The sequence below is a fragment of the Apteryx mantelli genome, chromosome 4, assembly GCF_036417845.1.
Source record: "Apteryx mantelli isolate bAptMan1 chromosome 4, bAptMan1.hap1, whole genome shotgun sequence".
NCBI classification, from domain to species: Eukaryota; Metazoa; Chordata; class Aves; order Apterygiformes; family Apterygidae; genus Apteryx; species Apteryx mantelli.
Window position 1 is genome coordinate 21,298,825 of NC_089981.1, and position 24,139 is coordinate 21,322,963.

Genomic DNA, 24,139 nt, shown 5'->3' on the forward strand with positions numbered 1-24,139 from the left:
AAAGTCTTTCCTTCAGAGGTTTATAAATGAACTGCAAAAGTCTGTGCTCAACGGATCTAACAATTGGGCACACCAAATTGTAGCTTTAGAAGTAATTTATTGCTACTAAATTGTAGTAAAATCAATTCAAATAGAAATTTTGTTTGTTGGGGCACACGCCATTTCCAGATATTTTTTTGCTTGTGCAATTAAAGCAAAATTATACTAAATTCTGAATGAAATTATACTGTTTTATTAAAACCTCTTAGCTTTCCAGTATTAATAACACCAGTAGAAAACTGAGGACTTGGTAGTCCTGGTGAGTAGCTGTAGAGAAGAAAGTTGTGGCAAATCTTCTCCTTTTCCAGGAAGGCTGAATGAGCTGAAATTATCTAAAAGTTTCTAGTAAACCTGTAAACCTCATATATGAGTCGTACTATAATCAGCCTACGAACATCATATGACAAGAAACAAAGGGCAACTTAAAATATTAAGCACGTAATAAAACCTCCGAACTTTGAGCAGGAAACGTTCGCCGTCGAATTTCCCAACTTCTGGAGACATGAGGGGGGGGTCGGCAATTACCGCGCTAAGAAGCTTTTTCACAAATGTATTTAATTAAGCGCTGAACGGCAACCCACTTTGGGCTCACAAGAGACTTCTCAGAATTTTCAGAATTTTCCACATCATAATTTTTATTTTTATTTTTTTAAAAAAACACCGGAAGGCCCCAAGTAGCCCCTTTTTTAGGCGGCGTTTCACTGGGGCCCAGGACACGGGCGTTCGCGGGCGAAGCGGCTGCCGCTCCCCTGAGGAAACCCTCGCAGGGGCACCCGCGCCTCCCCAAAAATAAGGGGCGATGGGGGGCTGCGGCGCGTCCCGAGCGCGGGGCCTCTGAGGAAAACTCCCGGGGGGCGCCTTGGGGAGGGGGGGTGACGGTGTATTAAGTGGGTGCCCCTACAAGGCATAGGGGGTTTTGGGGGGGGTTGGGGATTTTTCCCCCCTTCAGACACCTACTTGAGAGCAGCAGGAAGGAGGCGCGGCCCGCTGCCCAGCCTCTGGGGGACGAACGGCAGGGGAAAAAATTAGAAAAAAATGAAAATAAAGCAGGGGGAAGGGGCGGGGGGGGAAGGGGTGCGGCAAGGCCCCCCCTCCCTCAGCGCGGGGGGGGGGGGCGGGTGTGGGGCACCCCCTGCCCTGCCCTTCCCCTCCCCGCGGCTGCCCCACGCCTCCCCCCGAGGGAAGGCGGTGCCTCCCCCCGCCGCCGCCGCCACCCGGCGGGGGCCATTTTTAAATAGCTCTGGCAGGAAGCGCCGGGAGGAAGCAGGTGCCGGAGCTCCGGCGCTCTCCGAGGCGATAGCTTCCCCCCACCTCAAGGAGAGCGGGGCAAGGCGCCGCGGCCCCCCCCCCCCCAGGGAAAGGGAGGACGGTCAAAGCCCCTCCTGTCCCGGAGCCACCCCCAAACCGAGCTCGCCCGCCGGCAAGAGCTGGAGGGCCGCGCCGCCACTCCCCTCCCCGCGGTAGGGAGTCCCTCGCATTTAAAGGGCAGCCCGCGGCGGAGGGATCCCGCCGAGCTCCGCCGCGAGCCGACCGGGACTTCTTCCGCGTGCGCCGCCGAGGGCCGCCGAGCCGTGGTGTGGCCCGGACCTCGTTTTCTGGCGGCGGGATCCCTCCGCCGCGGCGGGGGCCGTCATGGGCGCCGCTCCCCCCGCGCGGTCCCTCCGCCGCGGGCGAGGCGCGGGCGGCGGCGGTGAGGCTCGCTGAGCCGCGGCCTGTCGCTGCGGCCTGAGGCGGCGGGGAGAGGCGCAGGTCGCGGCGGCGGTGGGGAGGGGTGTGAAGTAGGGCTGTGTTTTCTTTGGAGCGGAGTATCCTTCCGCGGCGGCGGGCGCACAAGGCTCGGCGCGGCCCGCCGTGTCCCTCCGCCGCGGCGGAGCGCGCAGGCAGGAGGTGTCTCTCCCCGGACGGCCGCGGGCTTCGCAGGAGCTAGGAGAAGAAACTTCGGAGTGCGGTGGCTGCAGCGGCCGCTCGCCTGCCCGGCCGGGAGAGAGCCCCCCGCAGAGAAGCAGGAGGAAGAGGAGGAGGCAGCGGCGGCGGCGACGGCCAGAGCTCGCCGCCGCCCCGCGGGGTCTCCGCGAGGGAGCCCGGCGGACTCTTTCTCGCGGGTCCCCGCGGAGGGATCTCTAGGCGGCGCCCCCGCCGCCTCCCCCCTGCATCGCTCGCCCCTCGGCGCCGCCATCTTGGATTTTAATCCGCCATTTTTTTCCTCCCCCCACTTGGAATTATTTTTTATCATTACCGCCGCTTTTTTTTTTTCCCCTCCCGTGTTTTTCCTTCCTCCCCCTTCTCCCCTTTCTGGCTCAATCTTCTCTCTCCCCCTCTCCTCACCTTCCTCCCTTCCCCCCCCTTTATCTCCCTTTTCTTTGATGATTCATTTTCCCCCTGGTGGAGACTGGGGCAGCACCGGCGGCGGCAGGGGACCCCAGCGCGGCGGGGCAGCCGGGAGGTGAGTGTCCGCCGCCCGGCGGCGGCGGCGGCGGGGGGGGCAGGGGATCGCGGCCGGCGCGACGCCCCCGGGACGGGGCACACGCGTGAGCCGGCGGTGCCCCCGCGCGCGTGGTGGGGGGGGGGGTGCCGGCGCTGCGGGGGGGGGGGCGGTATTTGGGGGCTGCCCCCCTTCCCCCCCCCCCGGGTGCGGGGACCGGGGACGGGGCGGGGGGCGCCGTGCGACGGGCGGTGCTCGGTGTCCGGCCGCGGTCACGGAGGGGGCCCGGGCGGCGGCGCTGAGGGCCGGGCCGGGGCCGGTGCTCGGTGCCGGTGCCCGGAGCCGGCGGGAGCCGAGCCCTAGGGGGCAGCACGGGGCCGGGAGGCGGCGGCGCCGGCAGGGCCCGCTCCCTTCCGCCCCACGCTCGCGGGAGCGTTTCCCACTCGCGTCTCCGCCGCGCTGTGCGGGTGGGCTTTCTTCTTTCTTCATTTCCTTTCGTTTCGTTCCCCCGCCCCGGCGCGAGGGTAGCGCGGTTCTGGCGAGAGGCGCCGGGAAGGCGGTGCCGCAGGCCGGGGCCGCGCGGCGCTGGCGGTCAGGAGGCGGCGGCCGCAGCTCGGCTCCTGTGGAGCCGCTCGCCGGAGCCTGCGCCGCTGCGGGGCCGCTCGGGCCGAAGTGCCCGACGTCCTGCTCCTGCGCCCTTTCCCTTCTTTTTTCTGTCCTTTTTTTGCAACGGGGAATACACACCTTTACGGAAGGCGTAAAGCATCCGTTTGTCCAGGCTCTCTCTATCTAAAAGTTTGAGGTCTTAACCCATCGCTCTCTGAAAGAGCGAAGGCAAGGGAAAGTACGTGCTGCTTTGCTCAGCTGGGTCCCAGCAGATATACGGATGTTAGGGGTAAAACTTGGAACACTTGCGTGTTGGATGAAGTTCAGCTCGCGGTGGCAAATACGAGATGGAAATGTAACCGTAGAAATAGTGGGAGCCTTTAGTCCGTATGGATCCAATGTATTACAGCATAAAAACTCAGGTGTAGTTATGTCCTTTTTTTTCATAAGGCAGCCCTCTTTTATTTTGATTCAAAATGAAATTTTGCCTTGAACTCTTTAGGAGTTTTTTTTCTTGCTGTATGAAGAAATGCATTTAGAACTTAATTGCTTGCGAAGTGGGATTTTTCTTGTTTATCTTTGTGCTGCTCTCTTATTACTAGGGCCAGACGGAAACGAAACTCTGCTTTATCCCGGTTTGAGTTGACAAACTGGAAAATAAGACTTATTTAAATGAACTGTTTAGTATATGAAATGAATATGTGGGAGGCTGCGAGGGAAAGTACACCCTTGTATTTTCAGTGGCAGCGCCGAATAGGGTTCTCGCATGTCACTTTTGCTCTGTTAACATTGTCCTGTTGTAGGACTACAGTTCCCGGTACGCTTTTCGCTTCCTCCGGCACTGTGCTTTAACAGCCCGGACGGCTGTGTTAACGTCGTGAGTGGAAGGTCTGATACTTCTGCGCTCAGCTGCGGATCTGAGGCTGTGGTTTGACAGTACAAAGCATTCGGGAGCAATATGAGCTTCAGCGCTCCCGACCGCTTCCCCAGCCCCTCTTCTTGTCTCCCCCCGTATTGTATCGTCCTGCGGTGCCGTCCCGCCACCAGCAGCGCAAGCCGGCGGCGAGCAGGGTGTAAGCCAGCTCTTCTCTGGTTACCTCCCCGGTTCGGTCGCCGCGCTCCGCGCTTGTGTGCCGTGGACGTGGGGCGCGAGCACCCGCGGGGTGCTGCCGAAGGGGCCATCGAGCTGCAGCGCTGGCCGTGCCCGTCCGTCCGTCCGCTCGCTCGCAAGGCCTGCCGGACCAAGGACCTCCAGGGTGAAGCCGTGCGAGTTACAGCACTGAACTGCTGCAGCTGCTTTTCCCTCCCTTTCAGTGGTCCTGCTGCTGCTGCCCCGCTACTGCGCCTCCCGAGCTCTAGTGCCCGGTGCATCCTTTGCTGAACCTGTTCAGCTCATTAAGCCGGCAGAAAATTATCTGCCTTTTTTTGCTTCCTGTTGGGTTAATCAGTTAAGTTGGCTCATGGAGGGGGTCTAGTGAGCACCAGAACTGGCAGAAATGTTAGTGTGAATGGGCAAGGGGGGGCAGGAGGTTCTCCCAGAAGCAACGTGCCATTAGGTTGTCTCTGAGAAAGGTCTCTAACGCTGGAGTTGTCGCGGTGATGCGAGGGAGACTGCAGAGCCTTCTCGGGGTGCTTTGCTGTTAGCTTGGCTCGGCCGTTGGTTTTGCTTCGCCCTGAGAGGACACCACGGTGGAGGAGATAGGGGCAGGAGCAGAAGGGGCAGGAGCTGCTTCAGCACTTCCGCGTGTTCCTTCCCTCTGTGCCCCTCATTCATCCCGCTACACTATGGCTTTTGTGCCGGTATCGCAACCGGATTAGTTTCCAAATTGGTATGCGAAAATCACGTGGCTGCGAAAGAACAGGCGCAAGAGGGAAGGTGGGAATGTGCGGGCTGAGCTCTTGCGGAGGGGCTGGAGCTGTGGCAGCCCCAGGTTTGGATCGGCGCCTGCTGTCACGAAACCGCCCCCCAGGGCTGCAGTTCTGCAGCAGTGTGAGCTGACCTGAGGCAGTTTTGCCACAGCCTTGCACCTTCCCCTGTGCCTTTGTTAATCCAGGTCTGCTTCTGCGCTCGGGTGGTTCAGAGAACTGACTGACTGGAACGTAACGCTGCAGAAAAAGTGAATGTTTCTTGGGGCTTAATGTGCTGAAACAGTCATGCGGACAAAATCGAGAGGGAGCTTAAAATCAAGTGGCTATAGGATACAGCTTTGGCTGCAGGGGTTATGGACTCCCAGATCTTTTCCTTTTTGTGGGTGTAAAGACCTTTGTGCTAAGGCTAGTTTTGCGTTGTTTTACTGTCATTAATAGTAGTTCGCAGAGTAAATCATTGCATTTCTGTTGGAAGTGACGCTGTGCCTCAGCTTTGCACCCTTTGTGAGCCAGAAGCCTTCTGTGCCTCGTCCGGTTTAGTGTAGTTGTCTGAGCTGTCAAAAATAGTGACTGAAATAGGGTTTGAGGCAGTTCTGAGAAACTCCTGAGAGCTGTGCAAGTTTTCATTCTGCTTTGATTTCACTAGGAGTCTTTTCCTTGTATTCTCAGAAACCTGAAAATTTTTTTTTATTAGTGGATTTTTTTTTTTAATTGTTCGGCTGTGGTGGTTGTGAAATCCTCTACAGCCTGGTGATCCCATAGAAAAACTGGTTGCATGCTCTTACTCTGTTTCCGAGATTCAAAGGTCAGTTGTTATTTTACAGTTGCCAGTAATGAGACATTTATCTTTCCTCTTGGTACCATTGGTTTGTCCGGAAAGCAGAGGATGCGATCAACCAGTCCTATGTGAAACATTTTGTTAGCATCCTGCATCTGGCCTAGGCTACCGTTTTGTTGAGGCAGACTTTCTGCAGCTATAGTTCGAGAAGATAACCCCAAGAATTGCTGCTTTAGGTGACTTGAGTTTAAAAAATGAAGACCCCACAGTTTAGAAGGATGTCCCTTGACAGCCCATGTGCTGGAGACCAGGAGGAAGGGGAGGATGAGCCTGTCTGCTAGGAGACCTTGCGATCCCAGTGTCTTTGCCGGTTTCCTGGAGCGTGGTGAGCAAAATGCACTGCTTCTGTTTAGAAGCTGATCTCTGGCCTTTAATAAATATTTACATACGAAAGCTGTGTTACGGTGGACTGAAGTAAATGATACTTGGATTTCTTGCGGTCTCTGGTATTTGTGAGTTTGTACGTTTCAGGGTTTCGTTTATTTGATTTTGTGCAACTTTTTTTCCCTCACAGCAAGGCTTTACTGAGTTGATATCGCAGATGCGAGCACATAACTTGGGAGGCTCAGGCAGCTTTTGAGATCCATTTTTATGGCCACAGAATCTCTTTCCTCAAATTCATACAGCTTTGCTGCATTTTCCAGTGTAAGGGGATGTAGGCTTTTCATATGTGTTATAAATACGAACTGTAGTCTTTACTCAGTCCGGTAAGCACTTTTGAATATACCTGGCTTCATGAGTATCCGTTTTGAGCTGTTTATCGATTTCCACTTCAGTTCTTGATTGGTGCTTCTTAAGGTTATTGAAATAAAAATAGCGTTCGGAAAGCACGTTAATAGGTTTGATAGATTTAGAACCTGACAAAAGTAATTGAGTTTTCATCTTAAGAGCGCTGTTGCAGTGAAACACTAAATTACTAGATGAGAGGAGCAGAATATGATTGATCTGTTTTTTTGCAGCTTGAGGAAATGGGCCCGTAGAGCTACGGCAGGATAATAATAAAGGGTTAAAACCAAAGCGTGGACACTTGCATTGAAAGAAAAAAGGTCCCTTGGAAGCTTTAACTGTGCTGGTAAACTTAACAGGATAGGTAAGCCTCAAGTCCTAAGTGTGCCGTGCGCTGCGTAGCGTTTTGTAGTGGAAAAGGCCTTTAACGGGAATTGGAGGTATGAGTATGTTCCAGGTAGGACTTTTTTTGTTCTTGAATAGGAAGATGATGATGTTCATCCTCTTACTCTGCTCCCTCCATTCCTGAAGGACTTGTCGTTGCGAGTTCGAAGTAGAAGGTAGTTGGTGTTGAGGGAGGGGTAGCAGATTTGCCTCCGAAGATGTGATAAAGATGGGCTGATGGTGATGATGGGCTGATGGTGATGAGGGTGATGGGAGGAAGGGAGGTACTCGCTGTGAAAAGGCTCATGTCTGTTGGTTCTGGCTCTTGGTGCTGTCTCTCGAAGGCAGGGTTTGGGTGTTGGGAGAGCAGGAAGAGCAGCTGCTAGAAACACGCTTGCAGTCCGGAAGTTCTCCGGACACGTATTACTATTTGGCCAGTATTAGAAAATAAAAGCTAACAGTAGATGGAGACAAAAGTTTTCTTGCTTCTGCAAACGTGCTCAGTGTTTATATCTCACACTGCTAGGGTCAGAGGAATAATGAGTTTTTCACCAGAATTTTTTCTAGGCTTCACCAGGTGAGTTGCTTTTTGGTTTTACTGTGGGGAATTGGCAAGGGCATCTGTAGTCATCTGTGTCAGTACATCTTGCAGCAAAAGCTAAATGTTGCATTTCCCTAAAATTGAGTATGGTCTGAGTGTTCTTATATGGCCTTACATTCCTCCTTAGCTTTGCCGTCAGAAGTGATTTCCTTGTCCTTGCAATATTTGTTATGCAGGAGTGTCTCGGTATAAATACTGCTCGCCCTCCTGCGATTCGGACGTAGGCGTGAGAGGTCCATCGCTGTCCTCTCCGCAGCCGAAGCGTGGCTGTCGTGCGCGTTAGAAGCGCTGGAAGGCTGCCGTGTGAGCATCTTCCCTCCAGGCAGCTGCGTGCTGGCGTTCACCGACCCCAGGGGGGCTTCACGATAGGCTTCATTTACCTGCGCTGCTCTTCAACGCTGGCAGCACAGCGCTGTTATACTCCAACAGGGCGTTAGGTGTAGTTCAGTCCTGGCTTATAAAGACACCAAGATTGGATTTGGCTGAAGTCTTTAACGTGGGTTTATGTTTTTAATGCTTTGTTTTATCGCTATTGCAAAAATGCGCAAACAGGATTTATATTGGAGCATATAGAGCTGTAAAATAAATTGATTGAGAAGCAGAAAGAGTCAAGCTTAACAGAGCGAGTTTTTCACCAAGTGTCTATGCAACATTCAGTGCAGATTTTCATGGGGTAGCTGTCCTCTGCCAGAAGTTTTGGTGGGAGACTTTTTCTTTTCCTAAAGAAAAAAAGTAAAAGCCTTTCTTTACTGTTGCTTAGTACAGATCTGGCCATGAGATTTCCAACAGCTTTTTGGAGGGACTGTGTGAAATTGCCTGGTTCTGGGTATGGCTAAATGCAGTGAATAGAGGGGTTTTTCCCTAGCAAATTTTAAGATGACTTGGTTTTGTTTTCTGAATGTTGTAACTGGTAACTTTGTATTTTGCCAGCAGACAGAGCAAATTCTGCGTTCTGCTTGGCAACAAGTTGTTCAGTTTCGGCTCTGGCCTATACTGCGACAAAGCTGGGAGGGCCAGCAAAATAGGCACTTAAACCTGCTTTTTGTTGAGGGTTTGGGGGGTATTTTGGTTTTGTTTTGTGTGTTTTTGTTTGTTTGTTTTTTATCTTGAGGTCAAAACCAGTTCTTTCAGTCACTGGCAGCAAGAGAATTCCTTGTCCGCTGAAATCCTCTCAGCTCTCTTTCCCTATATCGAGGCAGTAGTTTAGCCACTTTTTCTCAATATACTGCTGTTGCGCTCTGCGAATACTCTTCTTGTCTTTCTGTGGTGTGACCATCTGCAAAAGGTTCTAAAACTTACAGATTTCTGGTTAGATAGTTTTAGTAAGGTGTGTTTTGGAGGTTTTTTTGAGTCAATAAGTCCATGAAGTTGCTTCTCCGTGCTATTTGTCTTTTATACCTCAATTCTGAATCTTTCTAAGGAACTTTTAGTTACTAATTATCTAGCCATAAATATTTCTTTGACTTTAAGTAGCTTGATGACATAGGTATTTAACAGAATTTCAGTGTTATGCTAGTCTTAACTGATTAAACCCGGAATTTCTACAGAAGTTATGAAATATATATCCTACACTGATATTTTTTCAAAACATCTGGTTAGTTTGAATCTCTTCTGCCTGACTGAAATGCTTGTGGCCTGATAACACTGTACGCTGAATATAGAAAGCTTGCTGTGGACAAAGCATTAACGCCTCGGAGGGAAAAAAAACAGAAAACAAAAATGCAATTTATTTCTCTGAGAGAGCTGTCAGGAGGAGGATGAACTAAAAGCAAGTAAATGAATTATTAATGCATAAATGCAATTGTAAAATAATTGTGTAGATCGGGGGGGTGTTTCTGCAAGTGGCACAGAGTGAGACCACTGTTCGAAAACATTGTTAGCTTTCTTGTATGATAATTATTTATGCGAAAGATATTTGGACTGCAGGCAAAAACAAGGGTGTGCTGGCCCCTTTCATAGTGTAGATTTTGTGCTCTATTTGTGACCTGAGTACTGGACCGTTGAGCCAGATGTAACTTTTTTTTTTTTAAATACTAGCTGCAAGAGTAGCCTGGGACCTCGTAGATCATGACTGAGGTTTTCTGAACTCTGAATTAATATTAATTAATTAATATTAACCAGCAGATTTAACATCTTTACTGAGTTCTTTAATATTTCATTGTGCTTATTGTTACTTTTTAGAGGATGTTTGCATAATGCCCCTTGGCTGTAGATTCAAAACAGGTTATAGATTTTGTTTATTTGTAAATATAATCTTACTTGAAAATAATCTGGTTTTGGTGTCCCACATAAAGCTGTGTGCATGTATATATATATTTGTTCATTAGCACTGAACGAACATATATGTGCCTGCATATATATGTATATACAGACATGGACGTGCACACACACATGTATATGTATGCACACAGACACACATGCGCACACACATGCCTGCTCAGTTCCTGAGTCTGAGGTTTTCTGGCCTGAACAACTTATCAGCTTTATAATTCTGTCTTTGCTTCCAGATGTGGCAGCAAGTTACAGAACAATAGTTTTCCCCACGTGTTTGTGTCTGCAACAGCTCCCTGTGCTAGTGCTAATGAACAACTTCTTGTTGTTTCTAATGCAAACGACAGTCATGTTCTAATCCTTCTCCTTAAAAGCTATGCTTTGAAAATAGGTTTCCCGGTTAGTGCTAATTATTTTTCATGTTTTATTTCCAGCAGGAATTGGAACTGAAAATATTCATCCACTTCTCCAAGCCTTCTGAAAAGTGACTAAATGCAACTGGGTCAGGTTTTCTGTGGGAATGAAGTGGCTGGGAGAATCCAAGAACATGGTGGTGAATGGCAGGAGAAGTGGAAGCAAGTCGTCTAATGACCACCCACAGAATCAGACCAAATTGCAGCACGCGGGAAAGGAGAATCCGAAGACTGGCAAAAATGGAGTTGAGAGAAGATCAAGCAGATGTATGCACTTATTTATGTGGCTTAATGTTGTATGTGATTCATCTTACCAATGTTTAAAGGAGGAATTTTTAAATTGGAAAGCCAGGCTTTTATCTTGCCTTAATTCATGAATTAAGAGACGTTCTCAGCACGTAGCTATCATCAGATTAATTATGTTTATGTAAGTTGTAATAACTCACTTAGGCATATGGATCTCTTCAGTTCAGTTCAAAAGTGAAGTGAAAATCATTGGATGTAAATTTATTTTGTACCGGTCACATGCAAAATACATCGTTCGCACTAGCTGAGAACTAGTGTGATAGGAAATAGATTCCAGATAAGATTTGAATTGCTAGCCCAGCTGAATGTTTGTGTAGATGTAAACCTCATTTTGAATGAAGTCACCTATATCAATAGCAGCTATGAAGCTGCTTTTAAGGAACGTGGATTTTTATTTTCAATATTGATTGGGGACGAAGGACTAAAATTCAGAGTAAATCTTTTATTCAGATTTTGGAAAATCGGGTTCTGTATTTTCATGGCTTTATCATGTTTATAGGTCTGAAATTTCAGGGGCAAGCATGACTGAACTGTGTACTGTGGAAGGTTTTGTTTGTATGGGGAGGGAACACAATTAATTAGAGGCACCCATAAAACTTTTTTAAAATACTTTCTCCATTGGCTATCAAATTAACCAACAAATGCACGAGTGAAAAATTGATCCTCCTCCTTAAGTGTTCCATTCCCTGCCCTCCGTGGCAAGAAATACAGCTTAGCTTTATGGTATGCCCTAAGTGAGATCTGATTTATGCTCTTCTATTTGCAGGTAGCGGTGCTTCAGGATTTGAGGGCCAAAGTCGTTACGTGCCTTCCTCGGGAATGTCTGCCAAGGAGCTGTGTGAAAACGATGACCTAGCAACTAGTTTGGTTCTTGATCCCTATTTAGGTTTTCAGACACACAAAATGAATACTAGGTAACTTGTCTTTATTCTTCTAGAAAAGAATTGATCATCTTATTGATGTAATCAGAGGACAACTATGGAATTGCCTGCATGTTTACAAAAGTCTGAAAAAAATGGCAATTTGTGAGTAGCTTCAGCCTTTAAAATGGTGCTGAATTTGCAACTGGAACTCCGAGCTCCGTAACAGCATGCATTTGTATCGCTATCATAGGTATTTCTATCAGCCTTCATGTCAAATCCTGCTGTAGAATAGGATGTTAATAGATACTGTTGTGTCCTAACTTAAACAGTTAACTATTAGTAAGATTTAAACCATTAGCTATTTGAAATAATACTTCAAAGAAGTTAAGTGTTTAGGGAGTTTCCTGTTTCTTTCACATGCCTGACCTTTTTTTTACTCTTATCACCTCACAAGAAGGGCTTAACCTCGAGGCACTTCAGGCTTGGTGCCGCTTGATCTCAAGTTCATGTGGACCCACGCTGAAGGAATGCTACTCAGACATGTCTGGGTGTATAGATAAATTAATGTGCACACTGGGAACCTGCTTGCCAAAACTGCGCATACTTTAGCACTGCTACACACCTGTCTGAATACTTCTGTCCTAAACTCAGTGTGGACTTGTGGTTTAGTTGTTGCATGCTTCTTCCTGTTTTACAGACATGCCACTGATCATAAGTATATTCTGTAGATCCCTGTTAAGCTCTTGTTTGTGAACAAGATCTCTATTGCTATGCTTAATGGAGAAGCTATATATAAATGGTAAGGTCCTAAGGACAGGAACTGCGTGCTAGTTACTGTACAAATAAGTGGGAGACCTTGATCTGAGCTAGGGTTTCCAGGCAGCGCATGATGGGAAACAGCCTGCCTACCCCTTAAACCTGTTGCCATGGCTATCTGTAAAGAAGAGCAGCTTACCTGTGCAGCACAGTCACGTTACCAGAGGGTCAGTTAAGTAGATCTTGTATGTATGGAACAAGCTGATTGCTTCCAAAATGACTGCTAAATTAATTGGTGTTGTCGTGTAACACAAATGGTGGCTGGTACAAGCTGACAGCATGAGTTGCACATGGAACTGCATCAGTGTGGTCTTTATGACTGTAAAGACTTGCTAAAAGAGATTTTTCTTTTTCCCCAGAGTGCAGCATCCATCGGTAAGAGGAATGCTTGCATTCTTCCTGTTCTCTCCATGCTATTGGTTACAGTAGCACGTTGTGCCCAAAACAGTGTCTAGATAGGTGCTCTTACAGTTCAGTTACCATAGTGACTTTGTATTTCCAGGAGTTAATTGAGCTAATTATATATGCTCAACAGCTTTTTTGGTTTTTTGGTTTTTGTTTTGTTTTGTTTTTTGCATGAATGGTAGTGTACAGAAGTGCATATGTAGCTAGTTCTTTTGCTTTTTGCTAAGGAAATTATGTATTAAATATTGAATAGTTGGAGAAGCTGCTTTCATAAATGTTATGTTTTCTGCTGATATGTTTTCAACAGTAAAATACTTTTTTAATTACTGATTTGAAACGAAAGACTACACAAAGGCTATCATCATGTGTTTCTTCCTTTCTCAGACTTGGAGAACAGTTACAGGCAGTCTTCAAGGACAATAGTTATTAATCTTGGAGCACTATGGGAAATACTTAGGTGAGGCTTAAAAATTCTATCAGAAACACATCTTCTTGACTCTTTCTTAATGTCCTATTGAGAGAGCTTCTGTTGTTGCAATGAATTAAAATAAAGGCATCAGCATAGCTCTTGTTTATCTTTTTGGTACAATGATGACATCTGCTTATTATCATAGCTGCGTAGCTTGGATCATCTTCCTTCTATCTAGTAAGATGCAGTCTTTTTTAGAAGTCCTGAGATTTATTGCTGCCATATGACACTGAGGGAAGGGGTGGGGGGAAGCAAATACGAAAAGACTAGACTAGCTCAAAAACATAAGATGCTTGTACCCAAACATATTCCCAGAGGAGAAATTAAGATTTACAGCTTGTGTTTGGGCGTCTTTTGCTTCAGTGTGGTAAAGCCATATAAACGCTAGTTTGTCTGTTAAGGTGAGCTTAAAACAAAACATCTATTTATGGTAGCAAGCAAATACTTCCTGTTCCCTTTTTCTGATTTGTTTGAAGACATACTGTGGAAATTACTGTGTGCCAAGCATTCTGTTCAGCCACTGGAAATGCACGTGAGGTTTGTATTCTTGCAACTCGTAGGCTAGCATAAGTTGATGATGACTTACTGAAGTTGCACTTTACCGTACCTCGGGAAGCCAAGTCTGTATTTTTGTATGTATGTCTTCTATGTGAATGCTTCCTGTACTGTCTCATTCATTAGTTGAAGAGTTTGTAAAGACCTCGTGTTTTGCCCAGAATATAGCTGTTAAAATTAGCAAAATATCTATATTATTGTTGGAGCTTCTTTCCTTTCTTTTCTTTCTTTTTCACTGTTTTCCATCTTCTTTATACTGAATTTGTGATCTCATGGTAGAGTGGTGACAAGAACTTGGTTGCATTTTCCTTTTTTCCAGAAGCCATATAAAGAAAATCCCACACTTCCTGAAGTCCTCTGTCAGAGGAATTGGTGTATGAGTTCTGTAAGCTCTCAAGTCAGTAAAGTCTGAGAGAGTTGAAAGCTAGTTCTCAAAAGATTTCAATCGGATCTCCCAGTGACTTTGTCCAGTGTTCTCTGAAATCCTTTCTTGTCACCAGGGATTTGATGGACTGCATAAAATGTAGGTCTGGAAACTTCTTCTGTGGTTTTATCCAAAAGTAACTTTTTGTTTTTTTTCATCTTGGATTTCTAAGAGAAAGCAGACTGATCTCAGAGCTTCTGGTCCTCTTCACAGGCCATCTGGTCATTCTTCCCCCAAATTGGTAGCTCGGCTCTTATCTTACCAAAATAGTAGGATAGCAGTTAGCACGTCCTAACATATGGGGTTTTTGGACTATGTTGTCAAATACAGCTATTCTAAGAGGTTTTTGTCACTTCTTGTTCAAATCCTGTTACATGAGACAGTTTTTTGTGACAAAAGCTATCCTGGTTGTAAGATTTACTTAGTCGTGCGTCTGTCCTGTTTGTAAAAACAAAACCCGTTATTTTGCAAACTATTTCCTGGATTGAAGCTCGTGTATTACCAGGGATTAAAATTTACACTTGTAAATGGCCAAGGGCGTTCTTGCTCATCTTACAATCTCTTATTTTCAGGTGCATTTCCCTAGGCTGAAGAGAGTTTTGAAGTTGCATGCCTTAATGGCTAGTGCACGTTGTATTGTATCCCATTCAAAGGTGTTGTAATTTAAATCTTAAGCCAGACTCTCGATCATAAAACTACTGGACTGTTACCTGTCACTTGCTGTTGTTTCCTGGCTCCCTAAAGCTCCAGCATCGTGCTGGGGAGTACTGAGAGCAGTTCCTATGTCTCCCAAGTTTCCAAGTAATTTAGGAAGTGCCACAAGTTTTTATCTGGTTTAGGAGAATCTAGATGTGTGTTTCCTAGCTCCATATTGCTGCTTTCAGGGATGCTGCGAACCATCAGGTGGTGGGGGAGGTTCTGTCTGATAACGCGAGACTAAACGAACAGGCTTTAAGTATAGGTTTCCAGAGCAAACATGCCGAAGTGTTTGGGGATGTAGCCTAGATGTTGGAAGCTGCTTTCTCTCAACATGGTGCCAAGAGCAAGTGCTGGATTTAAAGGGTAAAGCACCAGTCATTCCTGATCTTGACAGGGTACGTCACCCTGTGTCCCTTAGGGCCTCTGTGTAGCGATAAAGACGGGGGCAAAGCAGCAAATGCTGCGTTCCAGATCGGTTGCGTTCACGGGTCTGTGCTGGATCTCCGATCTGCTCCTCGGCTCGTTTCAGGATAGGAATAGTTAAAGGACTCAGAACTCATCTTGAATAAATGGGATTTGGAGGTAGAAAAAGTCATTTGGCTCCTGCTAAGTGAGGTTAGGTGGCCATGTAGCTAACTTTCGGTGATGTGGTGCTATGGAGGCGCTGTGCGAGAGGTACACAGCCCTTCTACTTAGCAACCCACTGTTTCATACTGAAACTTTTACCTTCTTCAGACCTAAATGTCTGTGTTCTTATTGTCAAAAATGATTTTGTTTGATCACTTTGGTCTAAAATCTACCTTCTCTAATTTTTTTATTCTTGTTTTGACACAATAATTTCATTCAGTTAAGTCCTCTAGTTTGCTTCTGCTTCTCCTCCTCTCTTCTCCTTCCCAAATACACAATGGCTGTGTTGGAATTAACTGTTCTGCTGCTGCTGAATGTTTTGGGATACAAAAAATATTACTCTTGTACAGTTTCTGTAGTTGCACCGTTAGCAGAACGTAGTGTTTCATCTCCAAAAGATGGAGTGGCTTGCACACCATGGTCATGCTAACTGCTAAATTAAGTTTACTGTGTGGAACGGCAGAGTAGGAGTGAGGGCAAGTTTTTCTCAGTATTTATTAAATCAAACAAACACAAAAGATTTACTTGCTAATAGCGTTAAGGAGAATGAAATTGTGTGGCTATTGGAATTTTCTTTACTTCTATTTAGGCCGTGTTTGAGCTTTGACCACACTGGTGTGTGTAGTTTCAGTTCAAGAAATTTAAATAGAGGTGGATTATTTTCTTCATTAGAAATGTAGTTTTAAATTTTGCCCTTCAAAAATTTCATTTTGTTTAACTAGCTTTTAATAAAGGTACTCATATTACAAGTTGCAAAAAAGATACACAGCCAAAATTTGTGTTAACTAAAGAAATTGTTTCCATGTTGGTTATAAATGGTTGGTTTTTTCAACTCTTGTTATATTGTGCTGTCTTGAATGCTTAACGGCCTCGCAGGGTTAGCTTTTGTGCTGGGTCTCTGACGTTAGTAAACAGTAACATGCTGTCTTTCCACAGCCACTAAAATAAAATATCTTCTGAACAAAGTGCCTGCTGTTCAAAGGCCACTGGGATGCTGTGTTTTGATTAAATTCACTCTTTCTAATGTTCTCCAGTCAGAATTTAAGGCATAGGTTTGGCAGTATAAGTCTCTATTGTGCATTAGCGCTGTTTGTCAGATACATGCGCTATGGGGAGTTCCATACTGGATCTCTTGCAGGGTCAGTTTATCCTTTTTGTTCAAACTCACTGCTGTCAGTGACTGAGCGAGGTACTGTGCTCCTGAACTTACCAGAACCTCTCCTTTAACTTCCTTTATAGGCAAGCATCTCACTGACCTTTGGCTTTATACCTTGGAGTTTCAAGATTAAGTATTCCCGAGGTAAGAGAAACCTGAGAGAGAGAAAGAGCTTTGCTTCCCCAAGCCATTCTCCAAAGTCGTGCTTATTGAGACCCCCTCAGTTTGGCCCTTAAGTGGGATAAGACCATCTTCTAGCTGATTCTGAAATTGCAATGGCCTTAACTTTTTTGGATCTTGTTGACTAGGGAACAATAAATATTTTGCAGGGACGTTTGAAAAGTTTCTATTTTGCAGCTTGTCAGGAAGAAGGGATATTAATCTTTCTTAAAAGATACTGTGGTGGCTGAGTTTTTCACTCTTAGCTTATTTTTGACAACAGACTGTTTTGCAGCAGACACCATGTTCTGTGAGGCTTGGCTCCCTAAGTTGTTTGTAGGATGGCTCAAGGGGTCTGTGCGTACGAGCAGATTCAAATGCCGGAGAATCTTGTTTGGTTTCCATGAGGGAATCTAATAAAGGCACTGTTTATGGGAGCAAACCAAAAGTTTGGATAAACATAATTCTGACTTTACTGCTTCTCTGTTTAGAGACTGGGTTGGCTGGCTTGTTTTGCTCGTTGGTTTTCTTTTGCTCTTTCCTATCTCTCTGTTTTTCTTCTTTGTACTAGTCCCTTATTTTACTGGCGTTAAAAGCCAGTTTCTTTGGCTCAACTTTCATGTATGTTTAGCTGTGGTTTCTTTTCAGGTTCTCTTTATGGTGTTGTTGAAAAACAGTTATGTAGCCACTTAGCAGATACTATATAGATTTCTAACGTCATATGCCAATGAGGAAATGCTGTAACATCAAAAGTGTAGTACCTAAGGATATTTCTGATGACTGGTTGGCTTTCTGGTAGGTAGTACTGGGAAAGACTAATAAATAAGCTTTTCATAATACTCCTGGAAGGAGTGAAGTGTCGAAACTAAAATACAACAGACTCTCAAATCCTTAAGGAAGAGTCAGCTTCTAGGGTTTCTTGGCATACCGGCTTCTTTCCTGTCTCAAATCAGCAAATACCTTTTATAGTCTGCATGGAAAGACACCTCTGAAAATACTGATGCTTTGATGAGGAGTCTGGGTTGTAGTAGTCTGGATTAGTTCATAAGCTTTATATGCTCCCATATACATCATTGGATGCATATGTCATTGGAGCATACATTTATATGCTCCCATATACATCATTGGATGCATACGTCATTGGAGCATACATTTATATGCTCCCATATACATCATTGGAATCGGGTGCAGTTTGCGCGCTGTTGAGCTTTGAACAACTCGGGCTCACTGTGCAAAGTGTCCTTGCATTTCATCGAGTTGGGAACCCTTGAAGCTAGATGCTCGACATCATGTTGTTGGGTTCTGATATCCTTCCAGTAGTATTTGTGGACACTTAACGTTGCTTGACTGGACTCCTGTATATCTTTTGGTGTCACCTCTGTCTTGTCACCACATAAAAAAGCTCAGTAAACCATTTTGATAGAGATGCACCAGAGAGGTTGCCTCAAATGCATGTTCTTTTAAAGACCTAGTTGGTGTTTTAAGTTTCAAGTGCTTGTATACTGCCTAACACTCATCTGATCATTTAATGTTTGAGAGTTTTTTACTGTCCCTTCACCCCCTCCCTGTTTCCAGCCTTCTTTGTGATCTTTCCAAGACTTGGGCACATGCTGGCTATTTGTATTTGTAAAGAATAGTGTTACATGAGTTGCTGCTAGACATTTAAAGGAATTCTGCTGGCAGTGTGGGATGCATGAAATGAGAACCTGTAGAGACATCTGCTGAATGGAATCCATGGAGGTACATGGGTGGCTCTTTAAAGAGTAGGTGTCTTGTTCTGAGCTACCTGAGAGAGAAATAAATTTCTAGGCAGCCTCTGAGAACAGTATGTGGTGGAACACTTGAAATTTGAGAGTCACTTTTGAGCTATCAGATGTGTTTTTAATTTGCTAGATGATGTAGGGTGTTGATTCTTTCTTCATAGACTCATCGAGAGCCGCTGTTTAGCCTTAATGTCTGCCTCGCTTTTTTCTGAAGTTTGAGTTAAGATACTGGTTTCTTTTGCTGGCATTGGCCAAGCTTCTTGTTGATAATGTTGATAAAGCAGGCATAATTGTGTCTTATCAGCACATACGGTGCCCGTCTCAGATGCTAATGTAATACTGAATGTGATGGTTATCTAACCAGCTATTTTTTAGCTTAAAAAAAAAAAAAAAAAAGGCAGTGGATTTCCGCACATTGGAAGGAGATGGCAATCATTCATTTAGCCTGGCAAGAATAGAAATAGCTGAAGACAGGTTATTAGGAGGAAAACCCACAGAATTTACTGCCATAATGTTTAAGATTAAATGCATACACAAAGCGTTGGCCTGTTCCATTTTTGCATGTTGATATGCTTTGTAGTTCTGGCAATATAAATGCAACTGATTCCTCATAGGTAAGGTTGTTTCTGATTTAAACTGAAAATGAGAGCAAGTCCTATCCTGAAACTAGTCAGCTTCAGTTTAGGCTATATCATTGTGAATACTTTTAGTGTCTGATGAAGCTCTGAGAGTTAGAACTATCAAATCTGGGAAAGGTCTCCTTTTTGTTTTTAGGAGGACGAGGAGGTTTCTCCTTCTTCTACGTGACTGACAGTTGAGGGAGACTTCCCTGTGTTACAAAACAGAAATAATAATGCTAGTGTCATCCGTAGTCTGCAGGGATTTTTCTTCCATGATGAGGCCTGAGCAGCTTGTTAAAGACAGTTAGCGGAGATGGGATAGAAATGTCCTTTAATGAAGAACTAATTTGAAACTTCTTGGCATGATACTTCCTGCAGTTTTCAGTGGGTATGTTTTAGAAGTGCATCATCTATTTCTTGACCAAAAAAAAACTTACTGTCTTGTTGGATGTTATCCCAGCCAGCAGAAAGTTCATCTAATGCCTTCTCGGAGCTACTCACCATATCTTCTGCTGTGAAAGCTGTCAGGGTTTTGCTGATAATATTTGTGGTATTCAAGAGACCTGAAGAAAGGCTAAGTCATTATATTACAGGGAAGTTGTTCAAATGGCACAAGCCTGGGAGATAGTTCTGTGTAAAAGCAGTACCATGGAACGCTGCTAAGCTGCATTGCTGTGGAGGTGGTGCTGCTCTCATGAGGCCTTTCTTCATTGCATCAAGGGCGTGCATAGGGAATTTTTCTCCTAGTGAAGGAAGTCGGATTTTCTTCCTTGTTAGTTATTAAATGATTAAACTCTTCCTATTTTACGAGGTAAAATAAAATTGGAATATACAACACTTAGTGTCTTTTGTTCCTTCAGACAAGTTGCATATAATTAGCGCATCTTTCTTGGTCTTCTCAAAGTAAGTCACTGGCAACATTTAACATGTTAAAATGAAGATAAGCCAAGTGATACAGTAATTTTAAAAAACAGAATATCAGTGAGTAAGATGATAAGGTTTCCTTAGATTAACTTCAGGAATTTATTTCTCTTTGTTTACGTCTGTCGTTAAATACAGATATCAAATACTTTAGCTGGTAAGTAATAGGAAATAGGATCAGTCTCCAGTGAAGATAATGAAGCTGGTACACACTTAAAGAAACAAGTAATGTGTCTTGTGGATTCATTCAAGAGGTGTTAACTTGCTTAACACTTTTACCATTATGCAGTGTAAGCAAGTAAGTGTGAGCTGTGTGGCTTAAAAAAAAAAAAAAAAAGCTGCAAAAAATGTTTCTAATGACCCTAGAAAATCTTTATCTTTGGAAAGAGTCCCCTTGGGTATGCTCAAAAAAGGAAATATCCCCCTTTTTCCTTATCCTTTTCCACCTCCCCCTGAAAATACACATGGGTATGTGTTCAGTGAGAGGCAATATATAGGGATTTGGCATAATCTCTAACCAAATTTTGCTTTTTCTTGATGGCTTTGTATCTTAGAAATGGGCCTCCTGGTCCTTGCAGTCATGTAGGGCACTGGTTTTTGTTACTAAGTGCTTCTGTTGAAGAGGTGAAGGATACTTTGTCTTAAATATCAAGCTTTGGGGGAAGCTGGACTTCTGACACAGAGGATTTTACTTTCAGATTCTTGTCTACCCCTGAATTTTAGCTAACTAGGTTTCCTTTAAGCCAGTTTTTTTGAAAGATTGTTACAGTCGCACTGGCTTGTGGATCATGACTTCTGCACCGATGTAATACTGTGCTGTGTGCGACTGCTTATAGACGCTTCCCGTGTAGTCTTTGAGAGGCATGTTTTATATGAATGCAGGTATTAAGTTTGCAGTCTACATGTAAATCCTTGTAGTGGATTTGTCAATATAATATGGTTTTGCTAAGGCAACAGTTGATTTGTAAACAATCATCAAAGCACTTGGCTTTTTTTCCCCCCTATTTGAGGTTTTTCTTCTTATTGGGCCTTTTCAGTTGCACTGCCTAACTGTTGTAGGTTCTCTGTATTTAAAAATGGTTAGCGTAGCATGTGAGGCTGTTGGGACCTGAAATTTAGAAAGAACCTTCCCCCCCTGCCCCAAAAGAAAACACCCCAGCAACAAGAAAACACAGAACCGTGTCTAGATCCTTTGATATCAGGGTGTGGGGAAGCTTACGGCATTGGATTCATTTGCTGAATTTTTTTGCATCTGCAGTACTCTTACTGGTAGTAAATTGATTAGGAAAGTAAGGACGACAAAGCTTTTGTCATATTTGTTCTTTTTAGCTGCCTCTTTCCAAATGATAGGTGTTAAAAACAGCAGAATATTATTCTTCACTGCTTAATCTCATCGGAGACTTGTTTTGTAAATAAATTTTGCCTCTCAAGAGAGTGGAGAGTTTTAAAGTTCCAAGTAGGATGCTTGGCTTTACCTCTGGAGCCCTGGAAATGAGGCTCTGTGATTTGACTATGTAATGGTCGGTTTATGCTAGGAGTTAAATGTTTATATGGTTAGCAAAAGAACTCTGTACTGTGAGGAAGATTTGAGAATGAATAACAGTGGACTGGAATAGCTTTATTCTTTATTTCAGATTTCGACCTATAAAAGGAAGGCAAGAAGAACTAAAAGAGGTGATTGAACGTTTTAAGAAAGATGAGCACTTAGAAAAAGCCTTCAAGTCCTTGACGTCAGGTGACTGGGCCCGGCACTATTTTCTTAACAAGAACAAAATGCAGGAAAGGTTGTTCAAGGAACATGTAGGTGTATTTGTAATTAATGTGCTTTTTCAGATGGTTGAAAGGCTAAGAAAATGTTTTAACAAGTTTCTTAGGAATGCAGCAGTAGTAAAGGAAAGTAATCCACTGCTCTGTTATACCTTACTTGTTTGATTGCTTTTTAACAGGAACTTTCTTTTGGTTTTTCAAAGCCAGATAGCTCAAAAAGAGGGGAAGAAAACGCTAACTTTCCATTACCTTTGATTTAATAGCACATATGGAGAGGAAAACGTGCTCTCCTGCTGTTGGCCTAAGTTATAAGCAGAAGAGAGAGGCCCTACTTCTGGGAAAAAAGAGTTTTGAGGATTTATTTCATTCTTTGACAGATTTTTCCTTTCATCTACAACTATTGTAAAAGAAATTAGGGGCCAGAGAAAGACAACGGAAAAGCGAGAAACCTCACCGCCTTAAAATACAGGGGTGGTTATTGGTACAGGGGCCTTATGTGGGAATGCTGTTTCCTTTTCCTCTACTTGCCACACTCCCAAACCCATTTTGTGCAGAGTAAAGGATGTTGACACTCAAAAGTTGCAAGGAAATCTCAGCTTTTTTTGCTTCAAAGCAAGAGTTCTCTTCAGGAATGAATGTAACTTTTTTAGTTGTTTTTAGACACAACCGAAAGGAATTTGGCCTTTTCCTGCTCTAAAGCGCAACAGAAGTAGCAGTCTAGAAGAAACTAGACAGCAAATTCTGCTTTCCCAAAGCGTTTGAGTAGTTTGGGCTCACTTTGACTAAAGCCGCCAAAAGGAGCAGCTTGAAGAGAACTGATTGAGCAGTCCCTGAATTGAGGACCTGGTCTGCTCACGGACAGTGGTATCTCACTGAGAACTGGAGAGAATAAAATTGGACTCTGCAAAATTGTTATGCAGTTTAGGTCTCAGCGTTTCTTGCAGATCTGAGCAGAATTCTTGAACACAAATATTCAGTGACTTTAACAAGAAATTATTCTTTTTCATTGGTCTGCTCTGCCATTCAAGGCATCTTTAGTTTTGGGGGGTTTTTTTTAATCTTCAGATATTCAGGTGATCCATGCAAACATTCTTGCTAGTCACTTTGAAGAAATAAGACTTTAACATAACGCATATAATTAAAACTTTTAATCCAAGTGTCTCAGGAAATTTGGGATGTGCATTTCAGCAAACACCACTTTTTTACAATATCAATTTCATGTGTGGGGAGGGTTTCTTTTTTTTTTCAAATTAATTGACTTTCGTTATCTTTATATAGAGCATTCCTGACTGGTTTTGTTTTGCTTTTAACAGAACAATGCTGTTTTCTTTCATTGCAGGTATTTATTTATTTACGAATGTTTGCAACTGACAGTGGGTTTGAGATACTGCCTTGTAACCGGTATTCTTCTGAGCAAAATGGAGCCAAAATTGTTGCAACAAAAGAATGGTAAGTGGCATAATTTACCATTGCTATTTCTGCCAATTATTTTGAAAGATGTGTGCTAAAAAAAGTATATTATAGTGCAACATAAAATTAAAACTTCAACTAGTAAAATGTAAAGGTAAGTTTCATATCTCTACCTCTAGAGCAAGTTTGTTTTTGCTTTTTAAACAATACAGGTATCTGGAAAATGACAAATTATATATTTGAACTTAGCCATGCAGTTTTCTGTAAACAATTTTGAGTCATCTTGTTTTCTGCCAGATAATTAATTTCCTCAAAATATTAGTTGTTAGACTCCTGCGAGAAACACATCCATGTCAAGATTCCGGTCATACTGGATTTATTATATAACAAATAATTGTGGGGAAAATGAGTCTTTCACCATTGTGAAACTGAGGGGTGTTACACTTACATTTTGCTTGTGCAAGATAAGTCTCTCCTGGACACACAGAATCAGAACTCCATGCATTTCCCCATCTCATTTTGTCAGGTCTGAGTTTCGTGATGTGCATGTCAGAGGCAGTGCCAGCAGATCCCTGAATTAATCCAGGCTTTAAAACAAAATCCCCCCTTCCTCCCTTCTCCCCCAGCATCGTTTCTGTTGCTTGTTTTGCTTTGTGGCCGTACACAGTCACAACAGCGCCTCGGAGAGGGTAATACGCTTTTGTGCATAGGCGGGGAGCGAGCGGCCAGGCATCAGGCTGGCAGCGTTCAAAACGAGCTGTGCTGTTACTGCGGGGCTCTGGCCTCAGCGCGTGGGGGAGGAAGCTTTAAGAAGGTTGAGGCCAGCTTCTAGCTCCTCACAACTGGTGCTGGAAATTTGGCAATCACGGAACAGTATAATCAATATTTCCTTTGGATTTTTTGTTGTTGTTGTTGTTTGAATCCTCTCCTTTCCCTCTTTGGGGAGGGAGCTTTGTGTTAGGTGTGTTGAAAAACGAAGTCCTTTTTCCTGCTCATTAACCCTCAAAATT

The 24,139-nt window shown here is 44.2% G+C and overlaps 1 protein-coding gene across 5 annotated transcripts in view; it reads left to right on the forward strand.

Moving 5' to 3' along the window:
- The first annotated feature begins 1,412 nt into the window (after window positions 1-1,412).
- Window positions 1,413-24,139, forward strand: part of KMT5B (lysine methyltransferase 5B) — a 30,418-nt gene continuing 7,691 nt past the window's right edge. The window contains exons 1-5 of one of the 5 annotated variants that reach the window (XM_067295938.1): window positions 1,413-2,482; window positions 10,191-10,436; window positions 11,242-11,389; window positions 21,587-21,752; window positions 23,059-23,168. In XM_067295938.1, coding sequence (XP_067152039.1) covers window positions 10,277-10,436; window positions 11,242-11,389; window positions 21,587-21,752; window positions 23,059-23,168 — 584 coding nt within the window. In that variant the 5' untranslated portion in view covers window positions 1,413-2,482; window positions 10,191-10,276. The other 4 variants (XM_067295939.1, XM_067295940.1, XM_067295941.1 and 1 more) reach the window with 4 other exon arrangements.